General features: G+C 39.2%; 1 protein-coding gene across 1 annotated transcript in view; it reads left to right on the top strand.

Annotated features, from left to right (window-relative positions):
* The first annotated feature begins 1,476 nt into the window (after nucleotides 1-1,476).
* The window catches only part of LOC108603779 (ABC transporter G family member 20), a 36,461-nt gene continuing 13,062 nt past the window's right edge, over nucleotides 1,477-24,875 (top strand). Inside the window, exons 1-2 of the mRNA XM_017992873.2 lie at nucleotides 1,477-1,645; nucleotides 13,162-13,442. Of these exons, the coding sequence (XP_017848362.1) occupies nucleotides 13,174-13,442 (269 nt within the window). The 5' untranslated portion in view covers nucleotides 1,477-1,645; nucleotides 13,162-13,173. The remainder of the gene's footprint in view (nucleotides 1,646-13,161; nucleotides 13,443-24,875) is intronic.

Raw genomic sequence — 24,875 nt, 5'->3', positions numbered from 1 at the left:
TTGCATATACTTTCTTGATCGCTGTTTGCTGTCTACATTTTATTAGGCAAATTAATATCAACTAAACTCAATTCCATAGTTTTCTATAAATTGTTATAGTTATTTTTATATTTGGCTAACAATAATAAAACCACTAACCCTAACATAAATAATAAAAAAAGATTTTTGAGTTTGCAGTTATAAAGATATTTCCATGCTCTATCGTTTAGCCTTTTACAGAATTATGATATCGCAAGTTAAGAAGCCAACTTTTTTATTGGAATTAACTTCCAATGTGTGTCTACGTCTACGATACGATAAATCGTAACAAACCAATAGCTAACGTACTACAATTTATATAGCCAACTCTTTTATTATTTATTTTATCGAATTAAAATGAGCAGATGATCAGCATGGAGCACAATTAACAAATTCTACAGCAACAAGGCGAATTAGTTACTTAGCTTAGCGCAGTCATTAACCATGGAATGAGTCCAAGCTTAAAAGCTTACCGATTCGCTTGTTATCTCTTTCGCTCCACTTTTACTAGGCGCGAGGAGAGTGCGTACACCACACATCCGCTCGTGCAACTAGCGATCATTAGCGCGACGCAACAGCTTTGCTCAATTGTGCCACGAGATGGCGTAAAGAAGCGTTTGCTTCTTCGGCACTGCGTGCGCCGTTGTCACGGAGCATAGCTTAATACATGAGCGCACTATACAGCGGAAGTGACTGCTCCGCGAGCGGCTTTTCCTGCCCAAGGTCCGACTAAGTCTCGCTGTCCGTGAGCGTAGCATAGCTGTGTGGCGACGTGTGTGCTGATCTGTCAGCGCTCGAGTGTCTCTCAGAGTTTATGAGTTCTTACGATGATATTGCACTTTGTGCGGTGGTGTGTGCAGTACTCGAGGACAACATACAGGTCAGCGGAAAAGAGATTTTGTATTAAGCGTACTTGGTTGTGTAAAAATATAATAGAAAGCGACAAAATACCTCTGAAACGCTTGCTCATACAGGCGGCTGCAATAGAAATTCAACCTGCGACAAAATCGAACCAAAACGACAGGATGGCGAACTGGTGCTCTCGAATCAAAATTGAAAGTAATAAATGGGCTAGAACGCGTCTTGAGCAGCTGCGTTCGGTTTGTGGGAATGCATGAGGCAAATATTGAGACACGTAAGTTTGTGTGCCGGTACAAGGAGAAACTTCACGTACACTGCCAATATTCTTTTGCCTTTGGCCGCTGTTCGGCTATTATTGTCAGACGACTAAAAGACCACTTACACACACACAACAGCAGACTAACAACAACAACAACAACAACATACCACAAACTCCGATTTCGCAAATCCGCAACAGTTTGTCATAGTTATTGCCGATTAGACGTGTAGTGTCGCTCACCTCTACATCTCCCATTTTTAACAAAGCAGTGTGTGTACGTGTGTCGCGAATGTCTAGCAGCAAATGTGAATGTGAATGCCTCAATCTTTGCTCAATCGCAATCTTTGGGCATTGCCAAAACAGGTTAACTAAAAGCAAACGTGTTCTTTGCGTTTGCAAACGCAAAAGCGCTAAAATTATTTACACATAGCAGCAGCAACAACAACATTGTTTACATTTTGTGTGGCACTTTAGGCAACCAACTTTAAGAACTCAGTGAGCGCACAGGTAAACGCAAACCTCATTACAATTGTAAAAAAGGGCACAAGGCTTTGGCAAAATTGCAGCTCAATCTCAAGGATGCCAGCAGCAGTCCCAGCAACTTAATGTCATGCACAGCAGCAACGGCAACGGCAGCAGCAACAATGCAACAGCAGCAACAACAACAATGCCGGCTGTGAGATTCGTCAACGACCTGCTCCAATTCGATTTATGCAGTCCAAGGTCAACAACAACAGCTTTAAAATGCAAACGCAGCCAAAGCTGAAGCAGAAGCAACTCAAGCTGTTGCTTGAAGTCGAAATCGAAGAAATCCAGCTGAGCTGCTGACGCTGCTGCTTTATTGTTATTGTTATTGCTGTTGCTCTTGCTGTTGCTGTTGCGGTTGCTTTTGCTATGCAGCCAGCTTGCAATGGGGTATATTGTATGTTTAATAAAAACATGTAAGCGCTTTAAACTTATTAAAATATGTAAAAAGAACATTGTGCAGTTAGTCGCGCTTGGTTGCTGCTGCTCAAGCCGGTTTGGCTATTGTTTGGCATCTCACTCTTTTGAAGGGTATTGTAATTTTGATCAAGGTATCTTTTTGTTTCGTATTGCAACTTAATTAAACGAGCTGCTTAGCTAGCTGGGGAGAGCTTGTGTTGTGTTGAAGTGTAGCATAATTAAATCTGTTGCTTTGAGTGCTTTTGTAATTTCAGGTTTTTGGCCGGCAAGAGTTCAACTCTCTTAGAGGTCGTTGTCAGTCCTTCAACTCTCTGCAACGCTGCAATGCACGCGTTTAAGTCTTTCGTTTTCGTTTTCGTGTTTGCTGAAGAGCCATTTATAATGATTTAATTTGTTGCTTTAAATACACACGGCACTTAGCCATTTGCTTTAGACACACACACAAACCGCAACAATGAGAGCAACCAGCCAACCGCTGCCGTAACTAAAACAACAACAAAAACCAATTGCCTCAACCGCATTACTTGGCGCAATTAAAACCACAAAACAACTTAGTTCAGTTCGCTCTGCACACAAATCGGTTTGTGCGCTTAAAGCTTTTTCGGCTTGTTTATTAAACTTGCAAAATGCCAAAAAGGTTAGAACGCCGTTATAAACGCATTACTTCTGGCTTATTAAATTAATGAATTCTAACGCGTAACGCTTATGCAGCATTTGTGCAACAGACTATGCATTAATTTATAGCTGGTCAAATTGACTTAAGTAGCACCAACCAAAAAAATATTTCATTTGGTACCCAGCATGACCAAAGGCGTTTAATTATTTCACATGAATTTGCAGAAAATCTGTACAAAATTCTATACAAAAGTTTGCCTATTGTTTGCCTATGAATTTTTGTCATTTAAAATTATGAATAGCAACTTCAATTTGTGCAAGTCATGCTGCTGCATTTTAACTAAAAATTATTGGCACTTATTGTATGACTAAAAATAAACTCATTTAAAATATGCACAAAATATCGCCAAGCTCTAAACAAAGCAAATTTACATGCAATTTGCAGCTTTTTTTGCTTTGCTGCGCACATAAAAGAAACAATTTGTTTTTAATTGAATTCTATATTAAACACATTATTAGCAAATAACAATTAGGCAATTGCCTTTTAATGACAATTTGTCTGCAGCTCATTTTTACTTTGCACTTGCAATAATTTAAATTTATTTTTTCTCGATTCTAATGCAACTGCAACAATTTTTGATAAATAGCATTTAACAGTTTGATGCCGCTGCAGCTCAAATTAATAACGTCAACGAATTGCAGACATTCTGCTCATTATTTGTAATAGTGATAAATGAATTTACACTTTTTTCGCATTGGCCTGTCAACATAGCTCGCCGGAAAATCGACGTTACGTTACCTGAATTCAACGGATAGGGTTGTTATATCAATTGATTTATGAGCAATTCATGTAGAGCAAACATTTCACTACGGAAACAAAATGTTGCCAGCAAAACGTACACAACATTTACATTTATATTTAATTCTAGGGCGTAGTAAAATGTTGGCAAGAAAATAATAAAAGTGCCGGCAAAATGTTCAATACTTTTGTTGTTTGTGGATCTTAAATAAATGTTGAGCAATTAAATCTGATTGCAACTATATTCTCTCTTTTGTTTTAAATTTGCAGCAAGTCGGCAGCAGCACTTAAAAAGAACTAGCGCGCCCCCTTAATTACATGCTAGCTACGCCCATGTAATAATTATTCAATTAAATAACCGCATTTCTATGAAAAACTGATAGCATGCAAACTTATAACCAATAATAAAAAAATTCAATGAAATGTCTGACTGACAAATCAAATGGAACATTGTGAAAAAAGTTGCGCATGGAATTTCAGTTTAATTGGTTGATTTAATTTGCAAAAGCCAGCAAAAAGTGAGACTAATTTGTGGCATTATAAATGGATTAATCCAATGCAATGCTTATGGCTTTGTATATGTGAAAAATGAAGACTTCACTTTTACAATTAATTTGCATAGTAGCCAAGCGTTTGAGAACTAAGTTCAACGTTTTTATGCTGTTTAGCATATGGAGTCAATAGACTGAGCAATAAACAAGCAACATCAAATCAAAATAGATTTACCCAGTCATAGCCAAGCCAAGCTCTAAAGTGTTGACGAAAATATGCAAAGTTTTTGCATTTATGCCACTTGCCAGAGATGATGACAAGCACTAACAATAATAAGCCACTTGTGAGGCTTCGACTTCAGCAGACTCCACAGGGTGTGCGCTTTGCTCAGAGCGTTCAGCTCAGCGCTTATGTGTGTGTGTGTGTTTGTGTGTGTGCATTTGCATAATCTGAAGCAAATCTTTGGTAACAAGTAATCGAAAATAAATTTGCATAACAAATACCAGAGAGCAAATAAAAGTAAGCAGAGCCAAAGCCTAGATAGCATTTTGACACGCTATATAAAAGTCTGCACTTGATGCTCACACACACACACACACACACATGCAAATAGGCAGCGTCAATCTGAAGATTTAGGCATTGGTGTGTGCGAAATTTAATCACAATTTAAATTGAAAAATTCAGAATAAAAAAAGCGTAGCGCTCTACATATTTGCAACTGTAAATAGACAAACAACTGACGCGCAGCGCTTGCGGCAACAACAGCAGGCAACATTGCCAGTAATTGCCAAAAAGTTTGTGTACATATGTAACGGTAATATTTGCATATAAACAGCCATATGTAAAGTCACCACTCAACAGCTTTTTGCCCCACTCCAGCCCAATACCTTTTTATTTGCATTTTTGCCAACGTTTTTTTTCTTCTATAAATAGTCAATACAAGTGGCGCAGCTTTTTCTTGTTTGCAAAAGTGCTTTTCAATTTAAGCAGAATTTTACAGCATATACTGTAGTTGTATTTATTAAATTTAATATGCCATAAATGCACATATAAGTGCTAAGTATGCAAGCCATCAATAAGCTTAGCAGCATTTATGCTGTTTGCATTGAGCCTGCAAGTAAATAAAGTAAATAATTGCAAGTCCCAGCATGATGACTTTGGGTTTTACCACACACTTAACTTACCGCTCAGTTGAATCATCAGCTATGACTAGGCAGTCGACCGATATACGAAACATCAAAGCCAAAAAGTCAATGCGCTAAGCTCTGTAGCATTTTTCAACTGCAGCTGCTTGCACATTTATACTTTTGTTTTTCAATTTGTTGCATTTTAGAGCCTTGAAATTCATTTTCCACCCATAATTGTTTGCAAACTTTCAATTCAATGCTAGTTGTTGTTGTTGTTGCTGGTCTCAGTGTTAATTACTACATTTTATTGTTGATAAACAAATAAAAAGATGTGCGTATATTAAATGCACGTCGAATTGCTGTGAACTGCGCAAAATAAATTACGAGCGAGCATAAAATATAGAGATGAGCTTTTTGGTCGACTGCCTGCAGTTTCTGTCTGTCTGTCTGTCCGAGTTGGTCTCGCTATTTGTTTGTTTGTTAGTTGAATCACAGTTGGCATCACAGTTGTGCAGGCGACAGTCAATTGCAGCTGCATAATAAACAAAATAACTACAAAACAATTTTTCGTTTGTTATGAGCACTTAAACTCATATCTGCCAGTGCATAAATAAACAAACGACAGACGCATATTTTTCTTTATTTTATTGGCCAATTGAATGACATTTGTCTAGCTGCGAATTTTTTATCTTTATGATGGCAATTTCACTTCATTGTTTTTCATTGTGTGTGCTGCCAAACGAAATTTAAGTTTTGCGCACTTGAACTTTAATCAAAGTTGCAAATTTTGATTCAACGTTGCGTATACTTGATCGATATGTAATAGCAAAAGTTCAATGTTTGAGCTTCAATACTTTTATTTGGTTCGCTCGCATTGTGTAAGTGATTGTTGGTGTCATGCAGTTTTGCCAGCAGCACAGCTCGCCCCAAGTCTACAAGGCGTATGCGTGATATGCCGCTACGCGTCTGCTGCTGCTGCTTGTAGCTTGCGTTTGTCATACAAATAACAGCAACACTTTCGCTTAGGTGTCTATGTCTGTGTCTATGCTGCCATCATGTGCATGTCGCTTCTTGTTTAACCCAATACCAAATCCAAACCCAGAACGGGAAATTCAAACACGCCTTGCACATCGTCTCGACAATAAACCCTGTTTGTTGCTGCACCGGCTGCTGCAGTGATTGTCAACGTCATCATCATCATCATCAGCATCATCAGCAGCAGCAGCAGCAGCAGCAGCAGCCACAACCAAGCAGCGACCTCGCTTATCCTAAGCATGTTGCTGTTGCTGCTACTGACGCTGCTGCTGCTCCTTAAGCTGCTCTTGTGCTCTTGTTGTTATTGTCAAGTGCAAATGTCTCTGTGAAATATGCAAAGACATAAATATTTCAATGGGTTTGTCTCTCAACCTCACGCTCTCTCTCTCTTACGCCAAGGGGAAAAACTATGAAGAGCAATCACAGCATGAAGAGCTCCCTATTGTCATTTAGCAAGATTAATTTGGCAAGTCTCTCTATATGACTACTTATTAACAGCTTGATGCATTTAATCAATCCCAGCTGCACTCAATTTGTGCGATTTTATGTAAGAGCAATTTGCTATCAACTTTCAATTATAGACATGACCCCATTAAATGCTGGCATTCGTATTTGTGGGCACTAAACTGCCTTCGTAATTGATATGAATTACAAAATATAATGACTAGCTATCTCCTATGTCTGTCTTTGCACTTGCTCAAAAGTCAATGCACACATGGGCTTAGTCAGAATGTAATAAAGGGATACACATTTAATAGCACAAATTTGCATTACGACTTTGGTCAAAGGGTTAATGCTTAGCTCTGTCGTATTAATCTTAAATGATCTTATGAAAATGCAAAGTACTGAGACAAAACTTTTAGAATTGATAACTGTTGTCAAAAGAAATTACTTATGTTGTTTATCCACAGTTGAATCCTATTTAAATTACAGTTTGTCATTCAATATAGTTGTCTATTATAATTGATAGTATTAGACTGATTGGTTGAAGTGTAGTGTGAGCAGCAGATTATAAATAATTATTAATATATTCCTATATTTATTAATAGCGGTGTTATTACATTTTTTTATTAACCTGCGCTGTATTTGAATTGAAATTTGCATTTAAATTTGCATCAATTGGCACCCTTAGCTGACTACGTCCATGCATATTCAGAGTTAATAAACATTTGTGAGCTTTCAGGGCTATTTTATGTGGTGTGGGCGTGGCTATGCATGCAGCTGCTGCAGACTAAACTGACCTTAGTCAATTTGCCCAGCATTGTGACTGTGCAACAACAAAATTGACAAAACAGAAAATTGCCAGCATTTAAGTTAGGTTATCTAGAATATTTTCTCAAAGCAGCAATTTCAATTGGTTTGCGAATAAATTACATGCAATTTTGTAATAGACAAGCTGCAATCATTTGCATTCTCGTTTTTGCTGACGTCATTGTGATTATATTTGCATGCAATCATTTAGAAAAAACAATATTCATTGTCAAGTTTGGTCATAGCAGATAATTAAGTAAAATAACAATTGCATGTTAGTTAGTTAATCCCCGTAGCTTCGAGTGTGTGTTTACTTTGGTTGGCCGCAATCAATGCGCGACCTTTGGCGGCCTTCGGCTTATGACAGTTTGGATTTAGGTATTGCTTGCTAACCGGTTCTCAATGCAAGTGACTAAGTGCTAAGCAGTTGTTTTTTTTTTTGCGAATTCCTCACGCGCTCGTTATTCCCCCCACTTGACTGCGCTCAAAGTCCTCGCAATTGCATAAGCTGCAAAGTGCAAAAATCTTTCAACTGACAACTAAAGTTGAGTCAAAAGGTTGCTTAGCAACGAATCATTACTTCATTTGAGTTCTTAGCACAAAGTGCAGCAAGCAATTAATATTTATGTCTCGCAATTTACAAAGTTTATTTGTTGCATGCAATTCCACGCTCTGTAGCAAAATGAGCTGCAAAATGCGCAGCGCAGCGACTCGTAGGTGCGCACCTAAAATTGAGTTAATTGTAAACACAGTTAGTTGGATTTTCATGCTCTCATGACTAAGCAATTTTTGCCTAACTGTCGAAATCTAATTCTAAATGCTAGTACGCCCCACTGATCTATAAACGTGTAGCTATAATTTTTTCGCAGCCCACTTTGCAATTGAAATTGGCAATGACGATTGCTTATGCAGCTGCAAACGAGAATTTTGAGTTCACAATTTTCAATTAACAGCGCCAGCGATTTGCGCTGAGTCAAGCTGAAAATGGGGGAGAGCACACTAAGTGCAGCAAATTGGCATTGCTGCTGTTACAGTCTAAAAAAATTAAGCAGCTGCATCATAAAAAAAGCGGAGTAGACTTCCAGTTTGGTATTAAAGACTAAGCTACAAACAATAACAATTGAATCAATATCAATTGCTCAAATATTTATGCTGCATATTTGTCAAAATTTTGCGCAGTGTAGCTGGTCAGTGTGCTGTATTATTGCAAACAGCAATAGCACGAAAAGCCAACAATGTTGCACCGCAGCTCAGCTTAAAACGCATAAAAGTATGCTACGTGTAATGGCAACAATATGTGCTTATGTTCACATGTGTGTGTATTTGACTGTGTATAGTGCTGCGGTTTGTTGTTGTGGCATTATTGTTATGGCTTAATGAAGGGTGCACCACAGAAAAAAAAAAAGGAAGGCAACCTCAAGTCCTTGAAAGTGACATATAGAAGTAAAAAATTCAAGCACTGCACGCAGCAAAAGGCAAAGCAACTTTAAGTTTATATAAAAGCAATCGAAAACAACAAATTGCTTTAGTTATTGAATGCAGTTTTAATCCTTGAATTGCTTAAGGCTCTTTTAATCTTGTCAAAGCCAATTTATGAAAATATTTATTAAAGTTAGCCTGCTGAACTGTTTGACTTAATGCTTGAGTTGTTTGATTTCCTTACAAAGCCAATACATGCAATAATTTTACAAAATAAATAGTAATAAACAAGACTTGCTCAAATTAAACATGAAGTCAATGCACGCATTAAATTTTTCATTAATTTAATATCCAAATCATTTCAAGCCTATGCTTTACTTTTATGTGACCGCAACGCATGGCCTAAGTTTAATCTAACCAACACTTATGCGTGCTTTAATATAAGTTAGCTAAATAATCGCTTGTTATTACTCACTGCAGTAAACGGCGCACAAATGCTTCGATGATTGCTTACTAACTAATGGCTCGTAATAATTGCGGCTCATGTACAAAAGCAGCAACAAAAAAAAAAAAAAAAAAAAAAATAGGCTTCATTAAATACAAATGTGTGCCTCGCAAGCGAGCAAAGCAACGAGCGAGAGCAGCCCACAAATGCCCGAAAACCCCAAAACCCCAAAAACCAAAACGAGCCAAACGAATGATCTATGTTTGTACATACGTTCATATTGTTATGTCTGTTTTATTGTTGCCCAGTGCTGTTCTCAGAGCCATTGAGTTGGTTTGAAAATAGTTTTGTGAAATTTTGGGGCATACTTACTCTACACAGACACACACAGATAGACACAGGCGCATAGTTTGCCAGCAGCAAGAAGTATGTTTGTGCTATCTATAAACACGTTTGTGCATGCATTTGCAAGCTGCAAACATGTTGTGGTGCTTGCGCATATATAAACAAAACAAAAATAAAATATTGAATTTAGCTATAAAATTTTTAGCAATAAAATATTTCTAAGCGCAATTGTTTGAACTGCTGGTAAACTAAACCAAATATTGTGCTGTGAGATATTTGCAATATTATTTGTTAACTACTTTTATTTTACAAATTGCTTTAGCAGGCGTGGGGCATCTATCAAGCATCTAACGTCTATTACTAACACATGAGCGCATTATTTTGTTAGGCGTTGACCGACAACAATTTTTGTTGTTAAATTTATGGAGCGTAAAATTTTGTGGCCACCAGCTCAATGTGGCGGAAAGGGAAGAAGAATCTCGAATGTGCAAAAATAAATATAAATATTTACTACGACGGCACTGAAAAGTGACTTTTGTTTGGGGCGGCAGCTCTTCAAATGCTTTTCATATGTAAATGAACTTGGCGTGCATTTGGGATACAAGTGTGTGTGTGTGCGTGTGTGTGTGTGTGTGAGCATGCTATTGACCCATTTGGCAAGTGGCTTAAACAGTGCATAGTTACGAGTAGTAGTAGGCAAAGCATTTAGAGCGGCTTCAATCAAATGATGCGCTCAAGCAGCTAATGGTGTGTGCCTAGGCCAAATTACAGAGCAACGAATCAATGGGCAACTAATTTGCAGCGGTTTTGAAATACATGCTGATATATATATTCGTAGAAAATGCTAATAGGCTTGCCAGCTGCTTCGCTTCGATAAGTTGTGCAAAGCTTTTATGCACACTAAACAATTTACTGCTGATACTATAAATTCAAAGATCGTTGCGCATAATAGTGCGTCATAAATTTATGACTCAGACGCTAAACAAATATGTGCTACAAATAATACCTGACCGCCTTGAATCAATGGCCAAGTACTTGTAGCTTCTAGACTAGACTCGGCAGCAGATAATCATTTGATTTTACAACTTTTTTGATATGCCCAAAAAAACTTTGTACGCTGCTCATTGTCGCGGTGTTTGTTTCTTTTTATTGCGGCGTTTATATTTGTTGGCAGCAAATTGCTTTGTGTGCTCACATTCGATAGATACAATCGCAGCACGCAACAATTTGCACTTCTTTATGTTTGCCTGAACTTCAAACTTTTGCCTGCCTTGAACACACACACACGCACACACGCACACGTGTGTTTATAACATATTTTACTTTGCATGCATATGCCACGCCTACATTTTTATTTATTTCCGTTTGCCCTACAGCAAAGTTGGCACCTGTTTCGGTCTGCGGCAAATCCTATAAAGATTTAAAAGCAAATCTCTGCCGGCGAAACTTTAAAAGATTTTCTGCCTGGCAGGCATGACTTTGGTTGTCTCACGTGCCATTTGCTGCAACAAAAGATACAATTGTATCTTGCAGTTTTGCAGCAACACCTTTTTTGCACAACTTTTGTTGCCATTTGCAAAGATTTCTGTTTATTTATACATGTTGTTAGTTCTGGCTCTTGTTTGATTAAATTTGTGGTTGCTGCGGTGCGTACCCTCTTAGCCACTGGCAATCAGTTTGGCTAGGCACACAGCAAAGATAAATAAACTTTTAATTAGAGGCATTCGTCACACAGGCCAAAGGTCAGCGCTGCTTGCATATAAATTCAATTAAAGTCTTGTGGGGTTAACCAACACGCTGCTGTCCCAATTGATTCACCATTATGTCGTAAGGCGGAAATAGGAAGTTGCAACAAAAGCCGCAATCTTTTGACAATTAACACACAATGATGTGCATTAATTACTCAATTAATTCTAACGGCATAATGCGAAAGCTTGCGCCAGTTTTCAGCGGCATTAGCTTATAAATGTCACATGATTGAAATTTATGACTAATAAACAAAAAGTCAATAATAATTTGTGTGTGTTTACGCCTGCTGTTTAATAATATATTCAAGCTAAAAAGCTAATTACATGTTAGTTAATTGACTTCTTGCTACAGCAGCGCCCGTTTGCATATTGGCTGCCCACCGATAGTTTATCACATAAGCCACACTAATATATATTTCGGTGTATGTTTAAACAATATTTCTTAATTGAAATGCTGTGGGGCAATGTCTTACATGTAGTACCAGACAGACAGGCCGCCCCAAAACAGCCCAAAAAGAGAGCGAGAGCAATAGTTTGGGCCAGGCCAGCCAGCGAACATTTGCAGTGACAGCATTTGGCCCAGCCATAGCTCATGGGCCCGCACCCAACCCCTGACCCAACGCCAAGCAAACCACACTGACTGTCAGTTGTGTTGTGTCGCTCTCTCGCTCTCGCTCTCGCTTTCTCTCTAATGCTACAATTTTGCCAGCGCTGCAAGCGAGCTGAGCAGAAATTAATTACATTGAAGTCATTTATCAAGAAAGTTTATTTCTTGCTGCTTCCAGCCCCCACTCGAGCCACTCCCACTGCAAAAAAAAAAAGCAGCCGAGGCAAGCTCGTACCACAAGACGTCAGTTGTTGTTTACTTTGCGTTAGTTGCCTCATTGTTGTTATGCTTATTTTTATTTATTTCTTCTGCGCTGCCCCATTGTTAGTGAGTAGTAAATCAATAATTGAAACAGAGCTTAAGGTTTGCTATTTATTTATTTCGCAGCTACCCTAACCTGCCGTTTGCTCCAAAAATAATTGCAAAACTTTTGGGGCGGCCAAACTGCTTGGCTTGGCTGCTTGGCTTGGCTGCTGCTGCATTTTCGATTAGCAAAATGTCAATTTCAAACATTTGGCCCAAAATGCTCGTTAGCCGGAACTGAGAACTCGAGTAGTCTAGTTCACAGTTGACCTGTGGCGGGGTTAACCCGCTGCTGCTGTTGTTGATGATGGAAACACACATTTTGCTAAAAACATTGGGTATGCTTCTACGCCAGAATATTGGCAATAGCTGCGGAACAGCTTTGACCCAATCCGCTGCGCTATGGCAATATCCATCACTGGCGCACTTCACTGGCCAAGCTATGCCATATACAAAAATTGGTTTAATCAACTGTGAAACAACTGCAGCAACAGCAACAGCAGTAGCAGCAACAGCAGCAGCACTCGCAAAAATAGCAACCAAAACAACAACAACAACAACAGTCGCCATCGTTAGAGCTCTTGGCTGGTTTAGACTCGTATTGACAGCTTTTGTAGAAAATGTTGCGCCATTTACGCGAGAGCTGCTGCTGCCGCTGCTGCTGCATGGGTCATGTCAGGCTAACGGTCATGCTATCTATATAGCTATATAGCTATATCTATGCGTTTGTACTCGCGCTCTCTTTATCGATTCACTTTCGTTGCCAACAACACACAACACACACTACACTGACTGCAAAAGCGTTTGCCAATTTAACTTTTATTTCGCATTTCAATTTTCAAAAGACACACGTATTTTCAACGATATCGCGTATACGCGTCTTTTTTTGCAGCTGCATAACAACATGGACGCCATTGCCGAGGGAGTGCCGCCAACGGCACCAGCAGCAGCAGCAACAGCAGCAACGACAACTGCTGCGTCTGCCACTGCTGCAACAACAGTCGACCTGGACCTGGCCGCACGTCGTCGACTCTTCATGTCGCAGCCATCGACGCTGGCGTCGCGTCGCCAACAGGCGGTGTGTGTACGCCGGGCTCACAAGATGTACGGCAGCAGCAAGAATCCAAATATTATACTGGATGGCCTAAATATGACAGTGCCCAAGGGCTCCATGTAAGTAACTAGTGAACAACTAAGTTAAGTGCATAAAAATAGAGAACACAAAATTTGTGTAACACAATGGAATTAACTGGCGCTTTTGCTGGCTAAAATTGTTAGTTTCCAAACTATTAAGCGGCTTAAGTAATCGACATCTTAAAACTTTTAATGCACTTAGTCTAAGCAGCTGTCCATTTTAAAAGTAGTTGAGATGCATATAAAGCAAATAAGCTATAATTTTTATATAATTTATTTAACATTTAAACTAATTGCAGCTTGGCTAGCTTGCCTAAAGTTTAACGCAACTGCAATTGGACGAAATAGCAATAGTTAAGCTGCTGATTAATATTTAAAGTTCTAGTGCTGAATTTGTAGAGCAAGTTTTGAAAGGCTTCTAAGGTGAGCTGTCGATGTATTTTAAATTTCTTACAGTTCTCGATCGAGCGATAGATATAGTGCAATTATGATAGCTAATATAATAAATATCATTTGCAGATCATAACAGACATTATTTTCTGTAATAGCTATGATGCTGTACTAAAGGGCTTGATTACTACAAATATTTATTCATGTATATGGCTTAAAATAATTTATTTAAATTCAAGTTAGTTTTTTATTATATCGCTTATATTTACTTTTGCGCAAATACTTAATTTATTGCTTCGTTCTAGCTACTCTCTCTCTTTAACTTTTAAGCTTATGCATTTAGCTTATGCTAAGTTAAGCCTCTTCGCTACTTCTTTTTAACCTACTTACTAATAATAAGCCTATTGTTAACCAAATGCTAAAGTAGCTTGTTACAGACTTTATAAACTGATTATTATGCTATAAGTTTCAAAGTAACTTGCTTCCATATTATTAATTTGGCTTTATGCTCTAAGTTAATTTGTTTAATATAAAGTTATTCGTTACTCTTAACTCTTGCATTTCGATCACAAAAATTGCCCTATAACCTATAGTACTATAGTCTGTTTACTGGTCAGTTGGCTGCTAAACAAAGTTTGGTGACATTTAATATGCCACTAGTTGATTAACTAAATCAAACACATGTATGCCCTAATAGGTTATTATTGCTGAAACACACACAGTCGTAATGGGTAAAATTCGATTTTTGGCATCGAGAGTTGGTTAAGAGCATATTTTCTGGACCATTTGCTAAGCAGCTTAACGCAGCTTCGCATTAAATTTTGTGAACTGCGCCGCAGCTGCGGCCAAAAGCCCGAACCGAACTCACTTATGCAAATGGAAGTGGGTTTTGTGGTCTGCGTAGGGCAGCAGCTTGCGACAGCGAACTAACCACATGTTGGGCTATTTACCAACAACAACAACATAAACTATAACTAAATGCACATGTGTGTAGGTGGTGTGTGTGTGTGTGTGCAATGCTATTGACCGCAATTAGCACTCGGGCAATGCTGAGTTGATCTGTTGCGCTGCTGCTGCTGCTGCTGGCGAAGACATCGTGCGACGTTAAGTGGGTCAATGTCAGCACTTGAAAAACTGCCAAATTAACACACACACACACACACACACACACAGCCATGCATATGTGTCAGTGTGTTAGTAACTTAGCCCATAGAGACAACGAACCTACAGCATCAACAGCTTAAACTATAAAAAAAAGTGGCCAAACCCGTTTCTTAGCCAAGACACGCACCACTGCGCGACTACAAATTGATCGCAGCGTTGCCAGATTGCGCTGCACGAAAGCATGAATGAATACAAAAAGTTTTGACCATGAAATTTTAACGCCACTTGCCGACTGCCTTGAGAGCCAACAACTGTTTGTTTTAAACATTTAGCAAAATATTCACACAGCGCAATGTTGACAGACTTAAGAAAAAAATAAAACTTGTTGTCGTCGTCGTGTAAGCGGCGAAAACTTTAGGCTGAAAATACAAAATGTAAACGAAAAACTGTCAGCGACGTGTTAGTGTGAACATGAAGATTTAGCACAAAATATATATGTTCAGTTCGCTCGACTGACTGGCTCGACTACTACTACCCCCAAGTGCTGTCACTAGGCCACGCTTCAACACCCAAAAGATTTGAGCTCTTGTTCCCACACGAAGCAGCAAAAAAATTCGAGCACAAAGCGAGATATGACACAAAGTTGTAGGCGCGGCTCAGCCTCCGTGTCTGTCTGTCTGCCTGTCGGACTGACTGACATTTGTTTTGTTGTAGTTCTTTGTTTGCCGAGAGGCTGTCGCTGTCGTTGGCTCGCACTGTGATAAATAATTGTGTATTCTTTTATTTTTTTGCTGCTGCCGTTTCATGAGCAATGAATTACATATTCTTTGATTTTTTTGTTTTATTGCCACTGGCCACAACAAATTGCGAATTTGGTTAAACAAGCCAAGTGTAGACAATGAGCATTTAGTAGACCACACAGCGCTCGCTCTGTGGCCTGTCAATTTTGTAAATAAATCACACGCCAGTCCACCCCACCAAGCATAAATAAAGTGTGTGTGGAAATTTATAGTCGAGCGTCTGTGTTTGAGCTGCGCGTTTCAAAAATCAGACAATCAATCTTGCATTGCAGTTCAACTTAAGCTTGCTTTAAAGCTTGAACGTTAATAATTAATGCCTGCAATTAGTGCATTAAATTAAATAAGCCTTGCCACATATGCTTTGCATGTGTTTATCCATGCAAATGTGTAATTTGCTTATGCCGCCGCGAATGCAACTACAACTGAAGTTGCCTCAACTGCAATTAAACATTTAAAGACTGCATTGCATATTTCAAAATTGATTAAATCTGACAAAACAACAGAGTTTAAGCAATGCTTCATGCTAAATGGCAGTTAATAATTATTTAAATACATACTGCGATAATTAAATGCTTGCCTAGCAAATTGAGTTGGCAGATGGCTCGACAGTTGAGCATTTCATAAATGCAATTTAAACTCTAACCACATCAAGATGCTGGGCTGTTATTCATCTAACTGCCAAGTCTTTAGTTTGGCAGCAGCAGCCACTTTTTGGTTTTTGCTAACTCGTTTTCTGTGGTCAAGTTCAATGGAGATTTACAGCAATTGCATACAGTTTCAATTACTATCATTTATGGCCAAGCTAAACTTGCTGTAATTGCAATTGCAGTCAGCAGTAATGTCTGACAAAGTAAATACGCTGCCGCTTTAGCTGTAGTCAGGTGAGCTTATATAGCGTGCCAAGGCTCCAGCAGCAGCAGCAGCAACAACAATGGCAGGCCGCCATTATTTTGACATACGACTGAGTGCTGAGAGGCGGCCCGCTGCCTAACAATGGCACAAACACGAGCGTTGAACATTTTACACGCAGGTTGGCAGCGCAGGACGAGGGACGAGGGACGAACAATGTTAGGGCGTTCTCTGGTTCTCTGCGGCAACAACATGGGCAACATGAAGAAACATAATGGCTGCTTACAATTTGTGAACGAGCATAATGCGAACATTACATTCGCGCCATTGTTCTGGGCTTCCAACTTCAGTGGCAGCTTGAGCGGCGCTGCGGCTGCTGCTGTGGGGTCAAGCTAAAGGCATGCGGCATGGCGTTGCTGGCTGGCTAAATTAAATTAAAGCTGTTTAGGTGTAATTGGTCGTTGAGAGAGGTCAACCCACCGAAAAAGGCAGTGACCCTTTTTCTGTAGCGAGTTGGCTGAGGCCATGGGCTTTGCCTCTTTATTGCAGCTGCCATGAAAATGGCCAATTAATGGTGCATGAGTCAGGCCAAATTGAGCGCACACACCATAAACAGCCCATGCAGGAGATTATAAAGCGTCAGAACTAAAGTCGACAGCTGAGCACTGAACATTAACACCGAAAACTTAACGCACACACACACACACACACAGACAAACAGACAGACATACGTGTGTGCTTAAGCTGGCATTTAATTGCTATTAAATTAAGGGCAACAATACTGTATGGGCTTTGCCTAATAGATTTATAATTATTTAGTCAGCATTAGGTTTTTATCATGTGCATCGATTGGGCTGCTCTAGTGTTTGCATATTAACAACAGCTATAGATATAGAAACAGATTCAAAGTGGTGTGCATAGCTTGAATTGTGTTAGTAAGTGCTGTCATTAGTGCTTACTAATATGTTATGTTGTCTTAAACAAATTAAGGGTTATTAACAACACACATGTAAGGTCTAGAGGTTACAGCCTGCCAAAGCAACTGTGGAGCAAAACTTTTTAAATTGCTATAGAATAAAATAGAATAGAATATAGTATAGAATATAGAATAGAATATAGAATAGAATATAGAATAGAATATAGAATAGAATATAGAATAGAATATAGAATAGAATATAGAATAGAATATAGAATAGAATATAGAATTGAATATAGAATAGAATATAGAATATAGAAAGAATAGAATATTGAATAAAACAGAGTATCTATAGAGGTTTATATTTCTATAAGTTAAATATATAGCAAATGCATAAGAGTATATAAAATTTATTAATATTATTTATTTTAGGAATTACTTGTATCACTTTTACGTATAATTCCTACTTAACAATTTTGTATAATATTTAAAGAAAATAACAAGAAGTTAAAGCTCATTTATTTCAATTAAAAACATTTAATTCATAATTTATTTTAACAAGTTTTGAACCACAGTAGCTAAGACCTTGACTCAAGCTTCTACAGCTTAGTTAGTTAACTAAGTACGCTTATTAGTTGCAGGCACTGTATAGCGGCGTCAATTAATTGCACTTGTCTAGCTTCATAAACAAGTTATGTGATATCGATAACTTAGTCTTTGCCACTGTGTTTGCTTTTGTGTATTTAATGGAGGTCAACACATCAAAAGCATTTTGTCACTAATTACAGCACAACGCTTGCTAACAATGCGCTGACACACACACACACTCGTACACTTGAAATTGTACTTGAGTACAAGTAAATCAATACGGCATTAAATTTAGTTGTTGTTGCTAGTGCAACGCCTTTGGAATTAGACTTATTTGCGTAAGTCAAAGCCAAGTGTTTTGACAGCTATATATCGCTTGTAACTAGATACATAAAGCAGCGCTGAAGCTTACGTTATTGTGGCCATATAATCAAGCAGCGGCAGCAATTTGTGCTGATTACAGTCGCTGTCACTAGCTCTGGCTCGCTCTTGTACATGCGGGTAAAAACATTAACTGCTAAATTATTGAGTGAGTTTTAATGGCTGCCAGAGCAGAGTCGGCTTATCAATCGCTGCCTGAGCTGCTTGTTGTTGGCTTGGGGCGTGGCCATTTGCCTTGCACGCCTCGCTGACTCCAAAATAATAATAATAATAATAATAGCAGCTGAGTAGTTAATATAAAAGCTCAGCTCGCTATGCGTGTGTAGCTGCAATTTATGCGATATGCGCACACACTTAACTATTTGAAGTTCAAGTGATTTTTTGTTGTGCGAGCTGTTGTTGTTATAAATCAGCGCGTTGATTTCTATGTCATCAATGTGGATCAATCAATTGATGATCAAATTATGCAAGCTAACGAAATGAAATTGAATTTGGGTTAGCGGCAACTTTTTTAACAAGTTGCAAACAAAAAGTTTTCTTTGCGGCCATTAAAAAGCGGAAATTAAAATCCTTATGGCAAATGATTAACCAATAAGCGCAACATGACACGGAAGCCGCACAGACGCACACGAAAGGCTAAACAAAGAGGCAGAAGAAAATCCAAACGGCTACGCGTGTTGTAATCCTCTGGCCCGCTGGCCTCCTCCACTCAGACCATTGTGGCATATAATTACCAAAGTGGCCCTTGACTGGGGGCCATGCCACAGCAGCTGCCAGTAGTAGGAAGTTCAACAGCCGTTGCACTGGCCAGCAGCTTATTAGTTAAATTAGGCAGGCGTCTCGAGTTTTGTTTGCCCATTTGGATGCGGCCAATTGAGGCGTCAAGTGAGTGACGAACAACAAGAGTCGAGTTTGTAATGAAAATCGATTAAAAATGGCACAGCGAGCGGGAGGGCCGCCCACCCAGCACGCATAATAGCAATTTAATTGTAAACTGTGACCGCCATTTTGCTTTGTTGGAGTTGTGGCAAGCTACACTTGAAGGATTGAAAGTGCCATAGCAGAGTAATTAATTGATTGAAAGCAGTTGCCACTCGACAAAGTCGGCGGCGCAGTCGGCAGTCGGCAGTCGCGTATGCCCGGAAGCGTAGCAAATCAAGTCATGCCACACGCCCTTCTGCAGTTCAAGTGGCATAGAAAATTGGTTACGCTCTAGAGCTGAAATTAAATTCTCCATTGCCCCCAGCAGCATAATACACTAAATTTTGTATAACTTTTAAATTTATAACAAACATTTTTTAAATGCGACTTTAGCTACCTGAGGCTGCGTCCTGAGCACTGAACTTTAAGCTGCCGCTTTGTTTAATTAATGAAGTCTCAATTTGGCTGTAATTAAATTTGTTGCCGGACTGCGACATATTGCGAATTAAATATGCTTAAGCATTCCTGCGCCTGGACGACGACGACGACGACACGTCCTGGCTGCGACTTGAGCTCCACAATTATATGGCGGAATGTGAATTGAAATTCAAGCAGCAATTACCCGAATCGAAATGTGAGAAACGAAACCAAACCCAAGCCAGCCAGCCAGTCAGCCAAGCTAACCAAACGAAATGAAATGAAGCGAATGTCAGGCCCGGCAGTCAAGGACATGATTGCGCGCTGGGGACGTTGACGCGCGGCTTTTGAGTGTTGGTCGCAATTAGGCGAGCTAAGAATTCAATTTATTTTAGAGCAGCGCGCCACGCCCCCGCCCCGCTTGTTGTTTTGTGCGCTTCAATATTTAAATGATTGCATAATGTACTGTTGGCTCAGCCGCAATCTCAAGCGGTGGCTGTCTCAGCGCCATTTCCACTGATTTTGCGCTTAATTTGCTTAAGCTGCACTTCATTTTTTTTTTTTCTTGTTTCTTAGCTCACAGCAGGAAGCAAAAACAAATAGAGTGTGGGGCATTAAGTGTAGCTGACTGACAGAGTTTTCGCTTTTTGCGGCAACGCACTTAAAATGTTGTTAATTTGCAACGCAGCACATCAGACTGACAACATGGTCATGCGGCATGTGGCAAGCGTTGCATGAACTGGACGTTCAGTCAGTCAGAGTCACTCAGCTTCACCCGCTCATCATTCAAAAGCGCTGCTGAAATTAACAATTATACAGCAGCGGCGGCGGCAACTACAAACAACAAGGACACACAAGCTACAAAGTGAGGGTGGGGCTGGGGGGTGGGGGGTGTTGGTGTTGCAGTTAGCTGTGCTCTGGGTTTTTATAATAATAAAAAAAGGCATTACGGCGGAAACGGAAGTGCGCATTAAATGTGCACGCTTGCAGGTCTGTTTATGTGTCTGCGTGTGTGTGTGTGTAGCCGCAATTAGCAGCGCACATGTGTGTGTGCACTCTTTTTTTTACAGCTGTGTGAGTAATTAAAACTGAGTGTGCGCATTTAATAAGTTAAACGCTCACACACACACACACACACACACACATACATAGTCAAAGGTGTGTGCACACAGCTGCTGAATTTCCGGCACTGCTGCGGCATCCTATTGCCGCTTTTCTCAGCTTAACTCTCTCATAATAAAGTCAGAGTTTAATACGCTTTATGTATCATTATTTTAAGTAATAAATTGCATTAAATTTGCTGCTCTTATAACTACTTGTGCATTAATTGCGACTGTAGTTCAAGCAGAAAGTCACACAAATTGCAGCCTTTTGAGCAGCCTTTAATTAACTTGCGCCGCATGAGTCAAGCCACCCCAATTGGCACTCAACAAGCAGCACACACACACACACACATACACGTATATATGCACACTGCACATCCTTAGTTAACGTGACTAACCCTAAAGTGCCTGGCGGTGCTTTTTAGGTTGACCTTACGCTTCACATGGCGTATGCGCAACATCCGCTGCTGCTGCTGCTGCTGCTGCTGCAAATGCAGCGCGCACAAAAAAACTTTTCGCAGTCACACCGGGTGGCATATGTGAAAGGTTAGCGGCAATAAAAGCGTATAAAATTAGCTATTAAAATATAGTTCTAAGCTTATATTTATTTATTGCCGCATTGCCCGAGGTCATGGCCCCAATGACGTTTCTCATTTGTCGCTTGTGCAGTTTTCTAATTATAAATAAATTATGCGCATAAATTTAAATTGCATTTAAAACGCTTTTGTTTTACCAAACTTAAAAAATTGGCAGCAAAACTGCGCAGCAGTTGGCAATTTGTTCATTTTAGTTAAACAATAAAAATATCTGTTTGGCTTTGTAATCAGCTGCAGCGTGGAGCGTGCAGTGTCCAGCAGTTTAGCGTGTCAATAGAGCAGCAGCAGCAGCAACAATGCAGACATCAACATTCAGCAATTGACATATGACTGAAAAATAGCACAACTAAAAGCGCAATACAGTGCAGAGTCGCTAGAAAGAACTGGAGAGACGCTAAGTTGAATTGGCAATCAAAATTTATCAACTCAAATCAACTTTATAACGCTTTCATTTCAAAAATTTCAGCATCGCTCAGCGTTTTAATTATGAAATTTAAGCATACTTCGAGATATTATTTTATATAAATATTTATTTTTTATTTATTTATATAAGCTACGGTAGAAGCAGCCATAGATACTAGCGCTTTCGACTTTACCAACATTACCAACAATTCTTGGGGCCATTTGTATGCGAATTATTGAATGTCTAATTAAAGAAATATAAAAAATAAGCATATTTTATTACGAATAAATACTTAACTTTATTATGAATTAAATTAGTTCGGCAATAATATTTTTTTTAGCAGTTTACTGTTTAAAATTCGAACAATTGAACTATAATGTTTATATGTTGAACTATGTGTTTAAGCAGTGCTAACATTTGCTCTTCATCGAGTGCTCACTGTGCTTGTGTGCAATTTACATCTGTGTCTGTCTGTACTGTTTTCGTTTTGGGCCTGGGCACTGTGATTTCTCATATTGTTGCATTCGTTTTAATTCTGTATTGTTGTGCAAATAACAACAAAAAAAATATTTTTGTACAGCTTCTGACAAACAACAGATTGGAAATGAGCTGCTGCTGCTGCTGCTGCTGCATGCGTTTAATAGTTATTACAGCAAAACAAAATGGAGCTATAATTAAGTGGGCTGTGCTTATGAATAATGATTGGTAAATATTGCAATACGTAACTGTAATCAAAACTCGTATGATAATAAAAATTTAAATTATATACGCAGCAATTCATTAACTACATGTTTATGATAATCATGGCAATTTCAATTTCGAGCAGTTCATTATACAGCAGCAGCAGCAGCTGTAGCTGTAATTAGGCTGAAAGTCGAGACTAGCATATTTGAGCCATCCGCATGTTAGAATACTTTTATAAAAAACTGTATACATATTTTGAGTGTACGCGCAACTTTGAAGTGGGTTGCTTGACTTTGTTTGTAGTCAGGCGAAATGTTGTCCTTGAATTACTCATAAACTGCCAATTCAACGAAAAGTTTGCGACAACAATAAGCACACATACACTCACAGTCGCACTCACACTTGTGCACTTTTGCTGTACAGACATGCTAAAAGTTGCGCCAAAGTTCAGCTCAGACTGAAGCAGCTTCTTAATCAGCAGTAAATTCCCAACTAATCAGCGACTTCATTGTCTCGCTCACATGCTTGCAACTGTCCGGCATTGAACCAGCGCCAACTTATTGCAACATTAGCGCATGCTGCGTTGCATAATAAACGCTGCACACAACGCGGCGTATGTGTGATGCAACAATAAGCGTGTGATTAAGCAGCGCTAAGAGCATTTCGCTGAGGTCTCATCTCTAGATTGGCGGCGCATTGAACTTTGCTTTAATTATGCTGCAGACGCTGTTCACATTGGACATGGAACATTGTTTGCGCTTCGTTTGGCTCTTGGCTTAATAAATTGCAATTGTTTGAAAGCCAACTTTTTGGCCAACACCCCCCCAAAGGCCTTGGCCACACTACACAATTTGACCGAGTTTAGTTTTGCTGCTTTCTCTTTCTAGCGCTGGCGCGGCAGTAGATTTTGTAATTGGTTTTGGCTGCATTTGACAAAGGCATAGCACGAGAAACCAAAACCAATAGCAAAACCCAAAAACAAAAAAAGAATCGCAAGAAAGTTTAACATAATGCTCAGCATGGAGTAGCAAACAAAGTTTTGCAAACATTCACTGCCAGCATAGATATTTGTGCAATGTGCATTTAACGAAGCGCATAGCAAAAAATTCTGTCAGAGCGAATTTTGTAATTTCCCAGCTACATCTATGTTTGCCACTGAAGTCTAATGTTTGGCCAAAAAAAAAAAAGTTGCATAAGCGTAATTGTTGTCGACGCAACTGAGCGAGAGCGACACGGCACTTTGAAAAGTTTTTGGTTAAACTCAATTCCAGTTTGGATTTTAATACGTAAATTGTTGCACACCGTCGAGAGCTGGGCCAACTTAATTAAAAGCCAAATGCGTAGTCTGGGCAACTCTTTAAATATTTCAGTGCGCACTGTCAAAACAATGCCCAGCACAACTGCAAAAACTAAATTGTTTAAATTATTGCAAATAAACATGCAGCAAAAAGAGTGGAGAGCAGTGCATTGCATCTTTGCATTACAGATGAACAGCAACAACAATTACAAGCAAACAAAGTGCGCTAGTTGTTGTTGTTGTTGCTATTATTGTTGGGTTGGCTACTGTGCAAACAGTTCACTTGTCTGAGCAAAAATATTTTGTTTCGACTGCTTGTTTTGTTTTCGGTTTTTGGTGTCTGTCTAGCTGACCGCAAGTGAAAAACACTGACTCTACCAACCGCAAAGCTATAGGCAACAGTAACTAAAAGAGAGGAAAAGCGTGCAACAATCAAATGCTACTTGATATGTATGCGCGTGTGTGTGTGTGTGTGTAAAAATTGTTTAAATTATTTGCACAAAATGAAAATAGACAGCAAACTGCAGCAATGTGCAGCTTGTGGCTGCTTAGAGCTTGCGCGGTGAGGTTCGGCTGGGTGGTCACTTCAAAAAGTCAACTACTAGTCATGTCAGAAGTCAAGTGCTCTGTATATTATGGTCAGCACGTACTAACTGTAGCTGTAACTGTAACTGTAGCCCAGTCATACTTCATAACTTTTTATATGCATGCCGCACTCTTTGGCTGCTCTCTCTCTCTCTCATTGCTGGCCGTCCAAAAATTTAATTATTAGCATACGTTGCTCTGCCTGCTGTTTGATCTTTATGTGTGTTCATTGCGTATGCGTAATGCGTATGCGTCTAATTGAAAAAATATTAAGCATACGCCCGCATTGTTTTGCAGCTGTTGCATGCTACACTCGCTTTAATATGATTATACAGCGCTCTCTCTCTCTCTTGTGATTAGCATATGTATAGCTTAGACTGCAAATAGCATAAATCATTTAAACTTTGAGTTTGAGCGGCTGAGCCCATTTGCTATGCA

The sequence above is a fragment of the Drosophila busckii genome, chromosome 3R (assembly GCF_011750605.1).
Source record: "Drosophila busckii strain San Diego stock center, stock number 13000-0081.31 chromosome 3R, ASM1175060v1, whole genome shotgun sequence".
Lineage (NCBI taxonomy): Eukaryota > Metazoa > Arthropoda > Insecta > Diptera > Drosophilidae > Drosophila > Drosophila busckii.
Note: the sequence above shows the minus strand (reverse complement) of the source record. Positions and strands in the feature narration are given on the sequence as shown.